Source organism: Equus caballus, chromosome 1 (genome assembly GCF_041296265.1).
Source record: "Equus caballus isolate H_3958 breed thoroughbred chromosome 1, TB-T2T, whole genome shotgun sequence".
NCBI lineage: Eukaryota > Metazoa > Chordata > Mammalia > Perissodactyla > Equidae > Equus > Equus caballus.
In genome coordinates, this window is record NC_091684.1 from 120002084 (window position 1) to 120015971 (window position 13888).

General features: G+C 41.4%; 1 protein-coding gene across 6 annotated transcripts in view; it reads right to left on the bottom strand.

The window, feature by feature from the left end:
- Positions 1 to 13888, bottom strand: part of TRPM1 (transient receptor potential cation channel subfamily M member 1) — a 103960-nt gene that overhangs the window by 20464 nt on the left and 69608 nt on the right. For all 6 annotated transcript variants that reach the window (XM_070231292.1, XM_070231299.1, XM_070231281.1 and 3 more), the window contains 8 exons: positions 12987 to 13109; positions 12652 to 12783; positions 10432 to 10560; positions 7698 to 7949; positions 6685 to 6859; positions 4177 to 4321; positions 2346 to 2548; positions 1587 to 1719 (listed from right to left, as the gene is read on the bottom strand). In XM_070231292.1, the coding sequence (XP_070087393.1) occupies positions 1587 to 1719; positions 2346 to 2548; positions 4177 to 4321; positions 6685 to 6859; positions 7698 to 7949; positions 10432 to 10560; positions 12652 to 12783; positions 12987 to 13109 (1292 nt within the window). The remainder of the gene's footprint in view (positions 1 to 1586; positions 1720 to 2345; positions 2549 to 4176; positions 4322 to 6684; positions 6860 to 7697; positions 7950 to 10431; positions 10561 to 12651; positions 12784 to 12986; positions 13110 to 13888) is intronic.

A 13888-nucleotide genomic window follows, 5' to 3' on the forward strand; every position in this document is an offset into this window, starting at 1 on the left:
AACCACATTCTTGGAGGCTTGGCCCAAGAATGGCAAAAATCCAAACAATGCTGGGGGAAGGGGGAAGGGAAAGAGGCAGAGGGAAACAAAACACAATTTCCATTGTAAATTACTGGCTGTGATTAAATTCAAGTTAATGTCTAACCAGAAAGTGGAAATTTTAGATTATCAAAATGGGGGTCCCTTATCTTTCTCGTGAAGAAATAATTTTTATATCTTGAAAGCTTAGTAATTCCTATTAAAACAGCAAAGAAGTGTTTCAAAGTTTTATTGAAAATGTACTTTATTAAGCCAAAAGTTGGTGCAGATAACCCTTGAATTTGACTGGCTGGATTACAAGGTGGCTAGATCTAGGAGGGGAGAGGGGCCAGAGACCTCGTCCCTCCTGTGGGCTGAGGCAGAATCACCGGCCTGAACATACGCCAGGGTGACTTCACGGTGTATCATGAATTCTGGTGTAACTGTTGGGCCCCTGATTGGGAATTGTGTGCTGAGATATTTTTTTCAAGTCCTACCATGTTATTACATTTATCAATATACACACATATCTGCATCAGGAAACTCTAATTCTGAGTTCTCAAGGATAGAATGATGAACTAGAATCCTCTTAGGCATGCCTCCTCCATACTCATCCTTCTACCTGCATTGTGGGTTAAACTCTTTGCAACAATGTTTTATCAATTATCACAATCTTTAACAAGCTTAAGTTGCTTTTATTAAGTGATAGAAGTTCTCAAAAAGTATATGATTAAAAAGATGTAGATAGTGCAGGTTTATTATTCACATCTACCCTTTGCTGGTCGCTCTTTCCCAGCTGCAGGAAGAGCAATACTACAAAGTCTGGAAAATGTCGCTCTTTCTGTCTCTCTGGGACCTGCCTTCATTTGCTGATTCACGCACACATGTGTTCATTCATTTCACATTTATTAAGCACTACCATATGGGTGATGCTGATTTTGCTGGGTACCTGAGACGTAAAAGTGTCTGAAATACAGACCCTGCCTTAGTTTAGAGGTTTCCACCCTCACGGGGGACAGATGGCTTTGCCCCTCCTGTAGTTCCTGGTCTCATGGGAGCACAGAGGAGGGAGTCTTTACCTCTGCTCTGTGAGGCTGGGAACAGTGTTGGGAAGGAGCACCAAGAGCACCAGGTAGGATAAAGGGGTCAGTCCCGAGGGGAAGACCACCCTCGCAAAGGCAACATGTCAAGAGCAGGGAGAAAGATGACTTCCTCAGCCATTACACAGCTCTACAGCTGATTGTTGTCTCCATTAATGCAGGGTATTGTAGTAAACGCTCCCACTTGGGGGACGGGCAAGAACTGTCAGGGTTTTTTGTTTTGTTTTGTTTTGTTTTTGGCCTGGAATATTTGCATAAATGTCATTATTCACTTCTATACGCAATATACAATCATCACCTAGGGACTTCCACATTATTTCGGGGGAAAACACATAAGGACCCGAAGTTTGAATAAACGAGAACTTGGCATGAATGTTTAAATGAACTTTGGCATCCCCCTTAGAATGGGGCAGAGGAACCCGAAAACCCTTGGCCCACGGCCGGGTAGTGGCGACGCGCTGGGCGCACCTCTCACAAGTGACGCGGATGCGCTCGTCACTGGACGACTGCTGCTCGTCCTCCTTCTCTTGGAAGTGCTCCTGCACGCACTGCTCCTCGAACTCATGCAGTCTCTTGAGCTCCTCCTCGCTGAGAAACAGCTCTGTGTAAAGGAAGGTTTGCTAAGTGAAAAACAAGCCATATCCGTGAAGAATCAATTTAGTTGCGTCATTGCGAATTTCACGACCCAACCTTAATTAAGCTCCTTTCTCCATCACTTGCAGGCAGTTCTCTGACTACTAAGATTGTTTGTTCCACAAAGAGAAGTTGTAATAAGCAGCAATTATCTTTCCACTAGAGCTCACTTTTTAACACAAAAAACAAAATTACAGCTATTCGAAAAATGAAACCAAGTACTATTTTCTGCAAAACCTTTTGCATATATTTTATGGATAGACTCAAGTGTACAGCATTATTTTCCCATCCTCTTTAGATGCAATAAATTAAAACATTTTGAAAGGAATATTGAATTTATATGGAAGAGTTATTTTCAAGACCTCTCCCAACTTCTGATCTCTTCATGAGTGGGCTTTCCATAACCCTAGTTAGTAAATTAAAACTAGAATGAAATCAACACAAAATGAGAAGCATTCTGCAAAGAATAGCAGTTGGACTAGAGCGTTGTGTTTTCATACATTTAAGTAGTTTAATGAGATTTTCATGAGGGGGTCCAATTTGAATGCTCTTTTGAAATTATCCAAGATAGAAACGAAAGAGTCCTGCACATACTCAGTCCACGATCCTGTTCGTCTTGGTCCCCTTCTCTTTTCTTCCTACAGCGACCACTAAGACGCATAATGATTATGTAGATGTGGCTTAAAATGATCATTGGTGGAGGGAGGACTGGCCGGTCATGGAATGTCATAATCAGTTGATAGCGCTGGAATTTCCACACTTGGTTGGATATTGACTTTACTTCAAAGAAGGTATTGCTTTAAAAAGAATAAACTTTTAGTTAGTTATGTTACTTTGTATTGTGATTTCCCAGGGCAACCAGAGTTACTTGCATTGGAATGAAAATACACAAGGAAATGGCCTTTTAGTGCCAGTTAGTACTGACTTCTAGATCACCCTGTCTTTTGGTTTATCAATGTGGATCACCTACACTCAAGGACATTTTATTCATGTAAATAATTAAGAATTAAGCATATTAAAGTTGCCACCTACTGCTTTCTTGAATAGCCCACTCTGCAGTCTACTGACTCATATGCTCAGGAAATTTCACTTCAGAAATTTAAAGGTATGAGCCATTCAACTAAGCATTTTGAACTATTTAAACTTTCAATTCAGTAGAACAACTAGTTGGCTACATTTTTTTTTGTAATGGAATTGATTATCGAACTTTGATCAAAAGTACATTATTTTGGATGCTGGGAGGTACAATCTTTGTTTTCTTCCCGTTTCCAACGGGAGGCAGTAAGCGCATGATTGTTGAAAGTTGGAATCCTGGTGGAGCATGTTGTCTACTGACTCGGGGACATTGGAAAAGCCAGTTAACCTCTCATGACCTTTGTTTTCTCATCTCTCAAGACAGGAGTTTGAAGCAGATTCTCTCCAATGCCCTGGCCAGCTCTAAGATTCTATAGTTCCCTGAAGGAGTTTTCCCTTTTATTTTTTGTCTTAGAAGCTAAAATAATTTTCTCAACATTTATTAAGCACGGTCACATACTCAACACATCATCCTAAAACACACAAGGTTTATAAGAAGCTTGGTTTTATAATTTAAGCCGTTTCTTTCCTAGGCCATTTTATCTTCTATTCTCCAAATGACAAGGAAAATATTTTATATAATGTTACATTAATTGTCTTGTGGTCTAGTGGTTAAGATTTGGCACTCTCACTGCTGTGGCCTAGTCAGGGAATCATACCACCCATCTGTTGGTTGTCGTACTGTAGTGGCTGCATGTTGCTGTGATGCTGAAAGCTATGCCATGGGTATTTCAAATACCAGCAAGGGCTGGACAGACTAAGCACAATGGAGCTTCCAGACTAAGACAGGCTATGAAGAAGGACTGGGTCACCCATTTCTGAAAAAATTGGCCAGCAAAACCCTATGAATAGTAGCGGAGAATTTTTTAATACAGTGTGGGAAGGTGAGAGGTTGGCACAAAAACACTGGGCATGGGTCTCCTCTGCTGTCCACAGGGTGCTAGGAGTCAGAATGGACTCCACAGCGCTAGAAACAAACAGTAGTTGTCACAGCTTGTGAAATTAACATTGCTTTCTGTGCCTCTGATAATGAATTAAACGCACAACTCAATAAAATCTTCTCTACCTGAGGGGACTTTCATCTAAGAAAATATTTTCATTAGATTAAAAAACATGCTAAAGTATTAAAATACTACCCAAGAATAAATTTAAATGTATTTGTCAACTCTTGATTTATGAATACATTAAGACTGATTAAGTTTAAACAAAAAAGACTGCAAAAATTCAAGCATTTAAAAGCCCTAGTGAAATTCTGTGTAAGTCCATGGCAGCTTGGGAGAGTTCTGAGATAAAACTGGAAATTTGTAAAGTAATAAATAATAAGCACACGGTCATCAGCCGTGACACATACTTAAAAACTGCAATGAGCAGGTTCACCAGCAGGATGTTGGCCACCAGGAGGTAGCACGCCATGATGGCCGGAGTGAGCCAGGCACCTGGGATACACGGAGGGAGCCGCTTGCCGTCCTCATCGTACTGGTTGTCACCACAAGGAGCTGAAACAAAAGTTTGTCTTGTTGTGCTTGCTTTTTACATGGAACAAAAAGAATAAATAGTTCACATATGCCATTAAATGACCTATTTCTTTTTTAACATGATTTTTTTCCTGGTTTCATAAACAATAATTTGCCATGTGAAAAATATCAGTTCATGCAAAATGGATAGGCAACTCATTTCCGCACTCAGAGATAGTCGTTCTTTACTTGTCATATTTGTAAACATTTTCCCATTTCTTTATTGTGTTTTGACATAGAGAAGTTCTTAATTTTTAAGCAGACAAATCTGTCTCCATGGTTTCTTTCTTTGCTGTTATCCAGTAGAAAGTTATTGTGTCCTCTAATTATTTAGCATTATCTTATGTTGTCTTCTTGGTTTCACTTGTACATTAACTTTGAAAATAATTTTGTTGTGGGGCAGGAGGTGAGGGTCCCCTCTGCTCTCACATCTGTTATCAACTGTTCTGGGGCCATTTTGGAAAATAATTTTTTCTCTCTGCTCATTTGAAATGCCACTTTGATCATAGGTACCTATTTCCTGAAGACAAAACTAGGACGAACCCAACAGTGATTAGTGAAGTAATAATCATAAATTTATAGTCTACTTACTTTCAGTTTTAAAAAGTATTGACATCAGAGAACAAGAGAAGCATTTGAAAGCAGTATAAGACTATCACTAATTAGCTAAGGAAGAGACTAATTAATACACACAATTCATGGACTAGAGTCATCAATTCTGTGTAAACTTACGATTAATTTCCATAGCGTAGACTATATAGCGATTGGAAAGCAGAATTTAATTTTTTTTAGTTGTGGCAGGAAGGCAGGAAAGAAAATAAGATGACAGTTGAGAGAAAAGTAAAACAAATGATTAACAACACAAGAACTGTTTTGCTGCAAGAAATGCAAAATATTCAAGCTTGGGAGCTACAGATTCATGCTTGGAAACAGTGATCTATTTAGAAGAAATTTTACACATTATTAATTTTAGGAAATACATATATGTTTCATGAATATTTATTTTACCATATGTTACAAGCAATAGCTAAAGCTCACTAGTTAAAAATACTGTGAAAAAGACATGAGGCTACTGGCAGATGATCATTTTAACGTACAGGTTAGCCAATCAAGCATTCCCTATATCCCAACACAGACACCTCGTAAGCACAAGTAAATGCACAATTATTATGAAATGGTCAGATCACGAATCAAAAACCTACACTTCATGGTGCTACTGAAAATAGCCTCAAGTTTACTGCTTTATCTTTTCTCATTACCCAATTTAATAAAAAAATATAAAAATACTACAACTTATGTCTGGATCCAGGGACTTTTAGCATTTATGTATGTTTACCTAAGCTAATATTCTTTTGAAACCAAATTAGATTTTTATGTTCTGGCTTTTACCAAGCTACAAACACATTCAATAATTGACTTTGAGATACTTGTGATAATAATGTGTTTTGAATCATGTTATAAAAGCTAGATAGAAGGCATTGAACGAACTTGTTATCAGTCTAACCTAATGGTGGTAGATATACTGACAACCATGCATTTCATACGAGGGAAGGATGTTCAAAACCTATTCCCAAGAAGCAGAACACTGGAGGTGGTGGACATGCTATTGTACCTGATGCTTTATGATAGGGCACAATATGCAAAGGAAAATATTGTTGCTGATGTGAAAACAGAGCCTCGTTCATTGGTGGTACATTAGCTGTCCAGGTGAAATAAGTATAAAAATATTTGAGCTTCACTTCCCTACAACACAAGAGACACTGTGAGCTACAGGCTCAGCCTGGGGAGGAGCTGGGTCCTGCATTCCCCAGAAATCCATGAAGGATTGCTGCTCATTTCCTCTGCTAACGTCCAGATTATTGTTGATTAAAAAAATAGCACTCCAGAAGTGAAGAGGAAATTGATAACTATGTGGAAAATGGGCTTTGGTGGCTTGAAGAAAAGGATGACATGAGGCACCAGTCACCCTGTCATGCTCACCATCTCATTCTATTGGAATAAGATACCAGCTCTATCTTGGAGTGGAAAGAGATTTAGGCTGAAGAAAAATTAGGATATTGGCATTGGGACTACATTCATGCGATGGGATGTTCACTAGGTCCAGCTAAAGTGATGTGAGACTCTTTCAGAATTCTATTAATGACTTTTAGAGTAGAAGAAATGACTGATGTCTCAAAAATCTACATTTCATAATCTGCACACATTCCTTCATAAAATAATTTGATGCCTATGGAAGAATAAAAAATACTTTATTTCCAAATTAACAAATGCTCTTCCATTAATTTGGAGCTGATCATCTGCCTCAGAAGCAGGGAAGAGAATCTTACTATGAATTCTATTCTTACGGTCTATCTGGTCTGCAAACACCTCTCCGTAGATCATCCAGTAGGGCATGTAGAAGATGTTTCGGGCCAGTTTCCAAGACGGCTCCTCATCTGGGTGCAAAATGGCTTGACGGGCTACTCCAAAACTCATCAGCACAACCAGCATGATGACCACAAAATACAGCATGTCAATCATCTGAGTAGAGAGAAAATGTGTCTCTTACTGTCTTGATTCATGGTCCAAGTTTGCCTGCTTCATTATATTGCTCTCCCCAAAGCCATCAGGAGTGTTTAATTAAGATGAAGAAGGCCTCTTTGCCTTCTCTCCATCTCATCTTACTAAGGAGTAAGAGGAGGAGATATCTCGGGAGGTAAGAAGATAATGAATTGAGTACACAATGATATTTATTCATTCATTATACAATTGCTGAGTGGTTACCATGAGCAATACTCCGGTTACTATGGATACTGAACTGGTATAATTCCTAATTTTGAACATTCCTGAAGACGAGGACCCTTGTGGGCATAAGCTAAACCATATATCCCTTCACTCAAAGCCACTTGCCCTATAAAGAGTTATTCCCAAACTTAGGAGACTTCCTTCCTCCTGGCACCAGTCCTCACACTGAAGCTATTTTAGGTGATGTGAAGATAATCTGCTAGTTCGTTTTTAGTTTCATATTCTATGGCTTGTTCTGGACAAAATGTTGCCATGGATTTGTCTTGGCCTAATCACATGAACTGCCTTTGTCCACTCCAGGCCAGAGCACATGAACTGAAGACTGGAATACAAGTGACGGAATGACCCTGGACCCCTTTGTCACTGACTTCCAACTCGTGTTCATCAATTGGATTTTATTAAGTTATTAGCATGCAAGAGAACTATGTATCTTAAAACAAAAAACATTTCCTGTAAGAAATCAACTGCAAAGGAAAGACGAAATGAAATCTAACGAAGCCATGCCCAAGGCCTGGTCTCAGGTCCTCACTAGAGCCTCGGTGTCTTTAGTTACTCACAGGGTGTCAGTACTAACCATCTTTCCAATCATCATCACGTAGGGCCCCAGATACTTGTTAACACCAAAGATGTCCAGGACGCGGATGTACCAGAAGATGATATCCACACAGTAGATGACTCGGCCGTAGCCCATGTACGGCTGCTTCTGTAGGCGAAGGATTGCTCCAATCATGAACATGGAAATGGCCACGAGATCCGTGATGTTCCAGTACTCCTGAAGCCAAACCTTTATTTTCTGGCTGAGTTTGCCCGGTTCGGACATTAGGATCTGAAAACATGCCAAAGAACAATAAACAGGAAGTGCTCTATTGGAAGCCTCGGGCTCCTTAGAATCTTGGAAAGACAGGACTGGTGGAACATTCCAGGGCATCTGGTCCCCCTTCCGGCTCAAGACCTCTAAACACTAATCTTCTCTGGCAGAGAAAGATATCTAGAAAGGGAAATTCCACAGAATCCTCTGTATTCCTAGATTCACTGTTTCACAAACTCTCAGGAAATGCCTTCTAAATTATGTCCTCTGGCTATAATGAAAGCAGCTGCCTCTTGATTTCTTTTCCAATTCTTGGGACACATGCCTATTGGCCCACATTTAGGAATTAGTCCAGGAGGAAAACTCTAGAGCAGAGATGAATCTGTGTGGTCCTACAAAAGAGCAATCCAACCAGTGGAGATGGTAGAATTGAGCTAGAAAATGTTTCTTGGCCAAAATTCCTTTGCAACTTAGATATGAGAAGTCAAGGGAAAGTTGGACTCCATTTTCTCCTACTTCGGATATTACCCTTTCAAAATCACCATGATTGAAAGGATACTGCCTCGGAGTAAATTGAGAATATTGAACAACTAGCAGCACGGGTACACACAGAGTCATCCCCAGGGACACAGCTGTGGTGTGCACCAGGGTGGGGGTGTGCTGTGCCGGATGGCACACCTTTAGTTAGGGGGACTCTGGGTAGGTCCCAGGGACCACAGGGGTGGGTTGGGGTGGTGGCTACATATCAGCCAACACAGAGAGGATTCACTAATTTCACAACCCATGCACACTGGCTGATGGCTGCCCTCTTTGCTATAACTGGAGGAGAGCTCCTGGAGTAAAGAACAGTGTCTTAGTGCACGGCTGAGGCTCATCAAGATCATGGTGACACTAGAGATGGTACAACAGGCCACTTGGGGAATCCAGTTCTAACATCTGCAGAATCTGAGTGAAGCCCAACTAGAAAAGAAAGAGGAGCAGTAGAAGGAGATGGGTTGTAGAATTTGGATTTGACACTCTTTTGGTTTCTCAGGTTCTCATTAGATGGACAGCATCAAACTCACTCTACTGGGAAGACGTTGCTGGTGATATTTTTTTCAGTTCAGTGAAAGAGGGGTCAATAACGATTGCAAAATAATAGTACTGGTTCTATGTAAGTTGGAGAAAGAATATGAAATCCTGCTGTATGCTTTTTCAGTTAAAGTGCCCTTTTTCTTGGATATAAGTTTTCTCTTTATAAGCTAATATAGTGCATTACAACTTGTGGTTAATATTAGGAAGAGAAGTAGCCGGCCCATATTTCTACTGCCACCTGCAAAAATTGCCCTCTTGGAGTTACACGTTAATTTTAAGTCCTCTGTGATATGAGTCATGCATGAAATGGTGCCTGTCCTTTTTCAACACTTAGTTGAAAATCTTGTTCCCTCTGTTTGCAGCAGATGCTCTAGTGGCCTGTGCAGACACCCTGGTTGCTTTCACCAGCTGGGTGTGCCCAGGCCCCATCTGCTGCAGGTGCTGCTGTTCAGCTCCCACTCACCCCATTGGGCAATTGGAGCTGCCTTTCTTGTAGGTGCCAATGACTGGCTGATGTGGGTACAAGACCGCTCCTTTCATTCAAGGTGGGACAGACTCAACAGAGTCCAGTACACTCAGAGTCCCCTCTGAGCATTAGGCCAGGGACAGATCCCACTGAGACCACACCTGGCTCAGCTTCTTCTCCGCTCCTGGACTGCCCCCCTGCTCCCTCTCATGGCTCTCCTGAGAGCCCTCCTTTAATAAATCACTTGCACAAGAATCTCCATCATGCACATAGGGAGCCTGAGCTAGGACAGTGTGGTTCAGAGTCTTAAGTTGCAGGAAAAATGTTATCTCTTGTCTCTCTCTGTTTCTAGTTTCAGCCCCCAGAAAACTGAGCCAAAATTTGTACCCAGTTGTCGTAATTGGTTTATCTCAAGTACCTGGCAGGATTTACTGTTGCTTTTATAGGCGCTCAGGTCTGTTTTGTTTTTTTTTTTTGGTGAGGAAGACTGGCCTTGGGTTAACACCTGTTGCCAATCTTCCTCTTTTTGCTTAAGGAAGATTGGCACTGAGCTAATATCTGTGCCTGTCTTCCCCTATTTTGCATGTGGGTCACTGCCATAACATGGCTTGATGAGTGGTGTAGGTCTACACCCAGGATCCGAACCTGTGAACCTGGGCCACTGAAGCAGAATGCACTGAACTTAAATCACCATGCCACTGGGCTGGCCCCACTCAGATCTGTTTTTATTACTAAACATCATTTATTTTGCCTTGTGTTTTGATTTGCAAGTTCAAATTCAGTTGGAAGCAGAGGCATATAAATCTTAAGCAAGGAAATGGAATAAACTTGGGATTGTGACACCTCAAAAGAAAAGTCCCTGGCACTTATGATTTGCAGAAATTGTTTTTGCAATAAGAAGCTATAGGTGAATTGAAGTCAGTGGTTAGCGGGTCTGGGGCAGGCCTCTGGAGTAATCACCTCTCGTATTTTCTCTAAGGCCAGGCTCACGATGTAGGAGATGACGATCCACTCCTGGAGACAGGGCCAGCGGTCCATCCGCACCAGGATGACGTAGTTGAAGAGCAGTAAGTAACCTAAGTACGATATCTGACAGACCGACAGAAAAATGGTTAGCAGTGTTTGGGGAGATAACACGTGGTGGAAAACAAGTGTTGAAACTCTATTTTCGGGCTGACACATCTTCTAAAATAAATTTTCATTTCCAACCGGACCGATTCATTTAGAGGAAACCTTCCACTCCCATCGCAGGGCAGACAGAGAGCTTTGAGGCCGACTGGGAGGCATTTTATACTTCAGCACGATATGGGCGCTGACGTTTCATTTTCTAAATGAAGATGTATTTGCTGCTTTTATTACTTTCGTGGGGGAAATTGTGAAGTTACACGAAATTATGATGATAGGGAAAGTTTTAATATTTTACTGGTGTCTCTTCTACCTTCCTGGAAATTGGAAAATGTACTTACACCTTCTGCCTCAAAAATGTCCCTCTTGAATCTTTCCACTAATCATGGACGCGGGAGGTTAGAAGGGAGGAGGAGGAGTTGTCTGCACACGCACACCGTCCCCTCAATTAGCATCGACACGTCTGTGGTATGCTGTGGCCATAACAGGCTCCCTGTTTTTGTGGCAAGAAAAGGTGTAGAGTCTGGAGGTGTATGGGAGTGGGGTGAGGTAGATGGGAGTGGCATGAGGTGGAGGGAGGTGGCCTGCAATTGATTGTCTGAGGCTGATTCACTGTGAAGCTGAGGAATCTTCAGTTTCAGGGCTCCTCACTGGCACAGGCCCCTTCTGAAGTCTTGGGGTGGGGGTGGGTGCGGAGGGTGTGCTGGCAAATGTGTATTTGTGGTTTGGCAGACTTTTTTTTTAAGATCACCCCTCCTCATTGTATGAGCTTTACCAGGATACAGTTAAAATCCCTTGTATCCACTGTTTACTCCTTGCAGAGGATTAGAGCCAGACTTCTCAACGTTGAGCTGTATCAGAATCTCCTGAAAAGCTGTAAAACATGCGATGCCTTCCCCCACGGCCAGAGATAACATCAGAGGGTCCAGGGCGAGACTGGGGCTCTTCTACCGCCTCTACAGCTGCATCTGTGCTGAGCTCTCCTGCAGGCCAGGCGCACCCCATTGTTCAGCTCGTTCTCACCAGAACAGGTGAGCACCAGTGGTTTCAGCGCTCGCCAGTTGTGGCTGTCTAAAGGTTGGGTGTCCAGGTCCATGGTCGACCTGGGTCCCCATGCAGCTCCCCAGGTGCTATTCCCCAGAGCTCTGCCTCTGGCCCTGCCCACCCTCATTCATTCCCATCCATGGCCTGGGACCCCGCTCCTTGTGTCCCATCACCTGCTAATCCAGGCACAAATGGAACCACAGTGTTGGAGCTTGCCTGGCGTGCACTGCTGCTTGGTGCTTGGACCTTCATGAGTAGTCTTGTCCCCTCCTCCAGACTGAAATGGTTGTGGGAGCTACTACATGCCTGCCACCCCTGCTGGGACCGCCTGCTCCTAGGACAGTTTCCCCTACAGCCTTCCCATCTGCTCGGGTCTGCACACCTCTCTTTTCCCCCCATCCGAGGAAGTCCCAGCGTGCGTCAGGCCAGGACTGTGCTTGTTAGGGCTCGCCACACTCCTGGAGCTGTCAGGACACTGGCCACCAAAGGGGGATGCAGGAAAGGGTATGGCCAAGTGGGTCGGCTTGATGTGCACGTTAGAGTGGAGAAGACTTCATGTGCTCCCCTATTCCAGGAGTTTATGATTGGAGTTCAACCACACCCTGTAGTAATCCCACCAGTTTCATGAACAAAATGGCGTCTTTGAGTTTGCTCTTTAAATCACTAGTCATCTTTGTTCATTTTTAAATGAAGCTATATTTCACTGTTTGTATTGCTAAAGGCATTAAAAAATCCTTCATCTTAAGCAAATAGACTAAGACTATTTTGCTTTACGAAATGGCGTATTTGGGGCTAGGATGGCCACGTTCCTACATACATATAAACATGTGACAAGATATCTAGATCTAATTTTAGTTGAAGATCTGTGTTAATCCTAGTTTCATTTTCATAATTCGTTTTAATTCAGTGATTTTTTTTAAACGCTGTTTTAAGCTCTTGACATTTTTCCTGATTCTAACATATCTGTGTTCAAAACACTCTAAATGGCAAATGCTACTAAGCAGGCCTTACTGTGTAAAACCAGAACTTGACAATGGGAGCATTATAGAATTCACAGATCTTCGTGCCAATGGGAATACTTCTTTGCTTTTTGTGCTCATTCTCTTCATCCCCCTTTCTGGAGCCAGCATCTGCATTCGCATCCTGGAAGACAGAACACAGTGCAGTTGCTAAGGGAGAAATGCAACATACTCCAGCACAGTACTTAACAGACAGGCGCCTTTAAAAATAAAGAATTATGAAAATTTCTCCAATTACTGCAGTTTCTAATTTCATAGTAAGAGAAATCTCAACAATTTTGAAAATGAGAGTAAATTAGTGTTGTTATGATTAAGGTTATCGCTGACCATAGTCTCCTCTTCTTTTTCTTTGCCATCTTCATTTTCCTTGGATGTTTGATATGAGAAGTCATCATACGTGCGAAATTCCAAGAATAAGATGGTGGGGGGAAGAAGAATCCCCATTATAACCTATGTATGATGAGAAAAATAAATTTTTAAGCTATGACAATTCTTGAAAATTTTCCTAGTATAGGTAAAATTTTAAAATTATAACCTTCAACATTACTCAATAACCTAGCAGCTCTGAAACAGGTTTATCTCTGCTCTGATTTCTGTGGCTTATTTGGTTTGATACATTGGCAAAATTGCAGACAATGAAAAATGTAAGAACATCAACCAAATTGTTTTAGATGAACAGCAAGCAGAATCACGTGGAATCTTGACTTAAAAAAGCAAAGATCTTGCATTAAATTTCAAAGTAAGTAAATCTTTACATTAAAATATAATAAGTAAAAATAAATAGATAAAATTTAACAATACCTCTAGTGAAGTAGATAAAAAAATATTTTATACACAAATAACTTAGAGGTAATGTGAATATATGGACCAAGAGTTGGAAGACAAATGTGACTTGGGTTCAGTCTAGACAACAAAAGGATGCCGTGGCCCGTAGATAGAAAACCTTCTTGTCATTTTTATCAGTGCTGTGCTGTGTATCTCCAATGCTGAAATCTGTTCTCAGTGTTCAGTGCTGATTTTGGAAATATTCCCTCAGTAATCCATTATTAAGAACAACACAAAATGGCTATTTCTACCACATATTAAAAATTATATTATGCTATAAAACATCAGTAATTAAGACAGTGTGGTACAGGTGCATGAATAGACCAAAAATTGGAATAGAATAGAAGGTCCAGAAATAGATTCAAATACACACAGAAAATTAGTGTATGATAAAAGTACCACCT